Source organism: Auxenochlorella protothecoides (genome assembly GCF_000733215.1).
Source record: "Auxenochlorella protothecoides strain 0710 unplaced genomic scaffold scaffold54, whole genome shotgun sequence".
In the NCBI taxonomy this organism is placed as follows: Eukaryota; Viridiplantae; Chlorophyta; class Trebouxiophyceae; order Chlorellales; family Chlorellaceae; genus Auxenochlorella; species Auxenochlorella protothecoides.
In genome coordinates this window covers 735428-740968 of record NW_011934258.1, presented here as the reverse complement: position 1 = coordinate 740968, position 5541 = coordinate 735428, and the positions used below count along the sequence as shown (strand labels likewise).

Sequence of the window (5541 nt, the reverse complement as noted above, 5' to 3'; positions counted from 1 at the left end):
CCTGGCTGGCCTGGCTGGGGTTGCTGAGCAGGCAGGTCTGGGACCCTACGGTGATGCGTGTGCCCAGGGCCTCCTCCTCCGCGTGCAGCACGTGGGCCTGCCCGTCCAGCTGCAGCAGCAGGCCGCCGTCCTTGAGCGTGCGCGCGGTGGCGTCCACGCCCACGCCGCCCAGCGTCAGGCGGTAGGCCTGTGGCCCGCGCCGCCGCACGTCCACCGCGTACTTGACGCCGTCCACCACAAACTCCTCGGTCAGGTGGATGAGGGACACGCGGTCCGGCGGCAGCTGGCCCTTCTGCAGGAAGGCCAGGAACTCGGCGGCGCGCGCGGCGACGCGCTGCGTGGCGCGCAGCACCGCCCCCGCCGCCACCACCAGGTGCCAGGGCGGGCGCTGGGCGCGGACCTGGGCCGCGATGCGGGCGTCCAGCCAGCCCGTGTGGTGTGCATTGCCCAGGAAGTCGGGGCTCTGGATCATGTCGGCCACGTAGTCCACGGGGGTGTGGATCTCGCCCCGGATCTTGACCTCCTTCAGCGCCACCACCATGGCGCGGATGGCGGCCTCCCGGCAATCCCCGCGCGCGAACAGGTGGCCGAACTGGGAGTCGGCAAACTCGTGCACCGCCGACCCGGCCTTGACCGAGAAGTAGCCCCAGACGTCGGGCGTGGAGCGGAAGGACACCTCGTCGATCGCGCCCGCGGTGGGCTTGAAGCCGTCGTGCGCGTTCTCGGCCGTGATGCGGACCGCCACGACGTGGCCCGCCGGCGGGCGGCGGCCGGGGCCCTCAAAGTCGATGGGTGAGTCCCCCGCGGGGTCGGCGCCGTACAGCGCGCGCAGGTCGGGGAGGCGGTGCAGGGGCACCCCCGCCGCGATGAGCAGCTGGGCGGCGGGGATGTTGACCCCGGCGATCCACTCCGTCACGGGGTGCTCAACCTGCAGCCGCGGGTTCAGCTCCAGGAAGGCGTACTCCCCGCTCTCCACCAGGTACAGGTACTCCACGGTGGCCGCGCCGACGTAGCCCACAGCGCGCGCCAGCGCGCGCGCCCGCGCCTCCATGTCCTCCAGCACGGCGGCCGGGGCGGCGGTGACGGGGCCCTCCTCCACGATCTTCTGGTGCCGGCGCTGGACGGAGCAGTCGCGGGAGAAGAGGGAGGCCACAGCCCCGTGCCGGTCCGCCAGCAGCTGCACCTCCAGGTGCCGGCTCTGGGGCGCCAGGCGCATGGCGAACACCGGCGACCCAGGCACCTCGCCCTGCACCTGGGGGAAGGCGGCGCGCACGTCCTCCGCGTTCAGCACGCGGCGGATGCCCTTGCCGCCCCCGCCCCACGACGCCTTGAGCATGGCGGGGTAGCCGATGGCCTCGCAGGAGGCCAGCGCGGCGTCCAACCCGGACACGCAGGCTGCCGCGTAGGTGGCCGCCGGGATCTCGCCGCCGGGGCAGTCGCGGTAGGCGATGCTGACCCCGGACCCGGACCAGGCCAGGGTGGGCACGCCCGCTGCCTGGGCCAGGATGGTGGACCCCACCTTGTCCCCCAGCGCCGCCATCGGGCCGGAGGGCGGGCCGATGAAGCGGATGCAGGTCGGAGTCGCGTCCAGTGCGTCAGGCAGCTCCGGCATCTCCGACGCGTGGCCCCTGTGTTTGCGTGTGTGGGAAGGGGGTGGAGAGTTGGGGGGGGGGAGGAGAAGGGGCGTGGGAGGAGGGCAAGGATGGGATCGCCTGACCTCAGCTTCGAAAATACATCGAGAACGAGGGCGACAACTCGGCAGCGTGGGGGATGTGTGATGCACGAGTCCCCACGCGGGGAGCAAGGTGCCCCACGCAGAGATGCCCCTGGGAGGAGGGACCTCGCCGCCACGGTCTGCTCCCGCCGGGTCGGCCAAGTCGTCAGCGCCTGGGGAGCCCACTTGGCACGGAGTTGCCGCTGCTTGCGGGGACCCCCCCACCCCCTTGCAAATGTGTACATAGAAGCTGAATCCCTGTTACCCAATACGAGCCCCCCGCCCCCCCTCCCATCCCCCCACCACACACGAAGCTCACCAGCCAGGCCAGACAGCGTCCACGCCGGTGCGCACCGCCACCGACGTGATGAGGCCGACGTTGGCGTAGTTGTTCACGTTCTTGCCCCCGGGCACCTCCACAAACTGGTCGGCCATGCGGATGTGCTCCGCGTCCGCCCGCATGTCCTCGGGCGTGGCCATCGCGATGAGCTTGACTGCGGCGGTGCGGGGAAGGGAGGAGGGGTCGAGGTTGTGGGGAATCGGGGGGAGAGTGGCGCAGAGGCGAGGACGCCGAGGGAGGAGAGGCAGGGGGGTGGCGCGTGCGGGGAGGAATGGGAGGCGGGGAGCGCCTTGCGCCAGCAGGATACCGCCTGGCGAGGGAATCCCACGGACTCGCGTCGCCACTCGCAGCCACGGCCTGCCCGGCCGTGGCTGCGAGTGGCTTGGGGAGAGCACCCCACCGGGTGGGGGCAGTCCCCACCACCCCGGCCCCCCCGCGCCACCAGGCGGTACCTGTGCGCTCATTGCCAAAGGTCTTGTACGCCCAGGAGCGGATGGAGCGGATGAACTTGACGGCGGCGAGGCCGTTGTTCGCCACCAAGACGCTGCAAGGAAGTGAGGAGGGCGTGGGTTATCGTGAGGATCCCAGGTGATGCAGTTGGCCGGGCAGGTCCAGGCATGGCGCGGGGCGGAGAGCTGCCCGCAGATAAACTGACGTTTTACCACAGAGGGCGAGGTCTCACGTCCGGGGACCCTCGACCACTTGGAGTAGAGAACCCGGACTGTTCCCTCATGTCAGCCTCCCTCTCAGGGAAGCAAGCAGTCCAGCCCACCGCACCGCACCTGTGGATGGCCCTGTCGCCGCCCCACTCCTGGATACGCTGCTCGAGTGCAGCCGAGACGTCGGCCGTGCGACGGGGCACCCCCCTTGAGGAGGTGGTACTGTGGATTGGGAGGGGGTGGAGTGGGAGTCTTCACGGTCATTTCTATGGGGCAGCATGGCATGTGCGACGATTGCAGAGGCAGGTACAAGGGGGGTGAACCCTGTTTGGCGGTGCAGGCCAGGTCAGCCCCAGGTCCCTCAACTGCCGCACCTGCTCAGCTCCCGGTACGATACCGACAGGAGGGAGCGGGTGGAGTTGGTCTTGGCCAACTTCGCTGCCCCGTTATCCGCCATGGCGGATGGCTTGGACGGATTGGTGGACTCGGGGGCCGAGTCTGCCGGCTTAGGCACCGTCATAGCCCGGGACCATGTACGGGGATGTGAGACCAAGACCGGGTGAGGGGGCCTGCTTTGGGACCCTGATCACCCTCACTCTATGCAAGGAGGCGTCTGCAAGGTAGACTGTCCAACTCTGGGGGATTGATACAAGATGCTGCTCTGCAAAGCAGTCTGTGAAGACGACCGGACGTCAGTGGGGAGCCGGGCACGGCAGGGTCAGGCGTCGATACCTTCCCACACAACGCTTCGGTATGTGACTCGCAATCTGCGCACAATGCATTACGAGAGCAGACCTGTCATGACATGCAGTCGGGGGGTTCGTTGCAGCCATGCGGTGCTCTCGAGGCTGACGGACGCGCGCCCCCGCGTGGTGGGTTCAAATGGCCGCTGGCTTTCTGCCACGTCGAGCAAGGGAGGCCCTGCCCAGCGAGACGATGGCGCTCATCACACACATACACTGAAATACTCTTCCACATCGCAAAATTCCCCGGAGGGCGAAGGTGGGTGCCGGAGGAGGGCATCATGGTGAACGCCACCCTCACCCCCGCCCCCGACTCCAGGACCCAGTTCATTGATGCCTTGAGAGACGCCCTGGCTGCCCCTCCAGAGCCCGTGTCCGATGCTCGAAGAGCTGCAGCTGCTCTCGAGAAATTGCAATTCGACTATCCGGTACGAGGGAGAGGCATGCCACGAGGCCAGGGCGCCTCCTGAACGCCTGGGGGAGAACCCCCCCAACCCCTGGATCTGGTGGCGAGCTGAACAGTGCTCCCCTCCCCCTGCCCTTCACCAGGATGCGACAGACTCGGAGCTGGAATGCTTTCTGAACGCTGTGCTGGGCCCGCACCCCCCCCCCATCACCCATCGCCTGTTGGAGGTGGTGGGCGAGGAGGCGGGGCGGATGGAGCTGCTGGACAAGGAGGGGCCTGCCTCCCAGCAGCACATGTACCGCCGGGTGCACAGTGCCTGCCTTCTGGTGGCCCTGCAGCATTGCCTGCACGGCAGGCCCCTTCCACTGAGGTCCGGGGACCAGGGGGGTCCGCCCGACGCCGACCCCGGGCTGCTCCTCGATCTGGCGGACCGGCTGGCGGCGGCTGCGTCGCAGATGGGGCCCGGGGACTGGGAGCGGGTGGAGCTGGCGCAGGGGCTGCAGCAGACCCTGGTGCTGTGCACCTCCCCGGCGCGAGGCATGGCGGCCGACCTGCTGCGGCGGCTGGAGGCGGCGGTGGTCCGCCTGCTGCGCCAGGCCTGCCAGGCGCGCCCCTGCCAGGCCTCCGCCTGCGTCGCAGCAAGCCTCCCCACCCTACTCCAAGGTGCTGGGGAGTCGTGGCGCTTTTGTGGTGGCGGGGGCATGGGGCCGTGCCAGGGCGACCGCCCATCGTCCTCCGCATGTGCCTGCTCCGCAGCGAGGCAGGCGACGAGCTGGTCTGTAAAAAGGATGTCGTGCCAGATTCCAGTCATCCCTCTCCCTCCCCTGGCTACAGTGCCCGGGCCCAGCGACGAGGAGTGGGCGCGCGAGCGTTCGGAGCTGGCCGTCCAGCTGGCGAGCAGCGCCGCCGCCGCGTGTGGCGCCGGCGCCGGCGCCGGCGCCGCGCTCTGGCACGTCCTGCAGACCCACCTGGGCCCCGCCCTGGAGCGCAGCCTGCGCGGCGGGGATGGCGCGGCGCGGGGCGCGGCCGTCTCCTGCCTCGCGTGGTTGGCGGCGCGCACCCCGCGCGGCACCCGGGCCCCGCAGCTCCTGGCCGACTGCCTGGTGGCCAGCGGGGCGATGGCGGCCCTGGTGCCGCGGTGCATGCGGGACCACTGCGACGCCGAGGGCTGGTGAGGAGGAGTGGGGGTCCTGCGTGCTTTGCCCGCTCCCGCGGGGTGACCGTCGGGCGCCTGGAGGAGGGTGTCGCGCCGGCGCTGCGGCGGCCGGAAGACAGGGGGGCGCAGGGCTCGGACGCCGCGTGTGCGGCTCCTGCAAGCCCCACGGCTCCTGCCGCCCGGCAAGTGTCCCCAGGCCGCGCCACGGCGCTCCGCGCCCAGAGAACGCCGCGCCGCGCCACCGCCACATTCCCAACCCCACGGACCCCTCCCGAACACGCGGCCCCCGACGCAGGCGGGCCCTGCTCCTGCTGTGCGCGGCCTCGCCGCCCCTGCGGGCATGGGCCGAGGCCGTGCCTGGGCTCGTGGCCTCGCTCCAGGGGCTCCCCCTGGCCCCACACGCCGCACTGCTCCAGTACGCCATGGGGGGCGGATGCGAGCCGCTCATTGCCCTGCTGGACGGCGCGTGCCTTGGCACGGGGGTGAGCGGGGTGGGTGGGTGGCACCCAGGGGCCGGCGCTGG

At 70.7% G+C, this 5541-nt stretch overlaps 2 protein-coding genes across 2 annotated transcripts in view; one reads left to right on the top strand and one right to left on the bottom strand.

Annotated features, from left to right (window-relative positions):
• The window catches only part of F751_4884 (Acetyl-CoA carboxylase), a gene marked incomplete at both ends in the record, with an annotated part of 7681 nt that extends 5532 nt beyond the window's left edge, over positions 1-2149 (bottom strand). Inside the window, 2 exons of the mRNA XM_011400985.1 lie at positions 50-1628; positions 2034-2149. Of these exons, the coding sequence (XP_011399287.1) occupies positions 50-1628; positions 2034-2149 (1695 nt within the window). The remainder of the gene's footprint in view (positions 1-49; positions 1629-2033) is intronic.
• A 1588-nt stretch (positions 2150-3737) lies between these two features.
• F751_4883 (hypothetical protein) overlaps positions 3738-5541 on the top strand; it is a gene marked incomplete at both ends in the record, with an annotated part of 4068 nt that continues 2264 nt past the window's right edge. The window contains 3 exons of the mRNA XM_011400984.1: positions 3738-3884; positions 4006-4525; positions 4697-4718. Coding sequence (XP_011399286.1) covers positions 3738-3884; positions 4006-4525; positions 4697-4718 — 689 coding nt within the window. The remainder of the gene's footprint in view (positions 3885-4005; positions 4526-4696; positions 4719-5541) is intronic.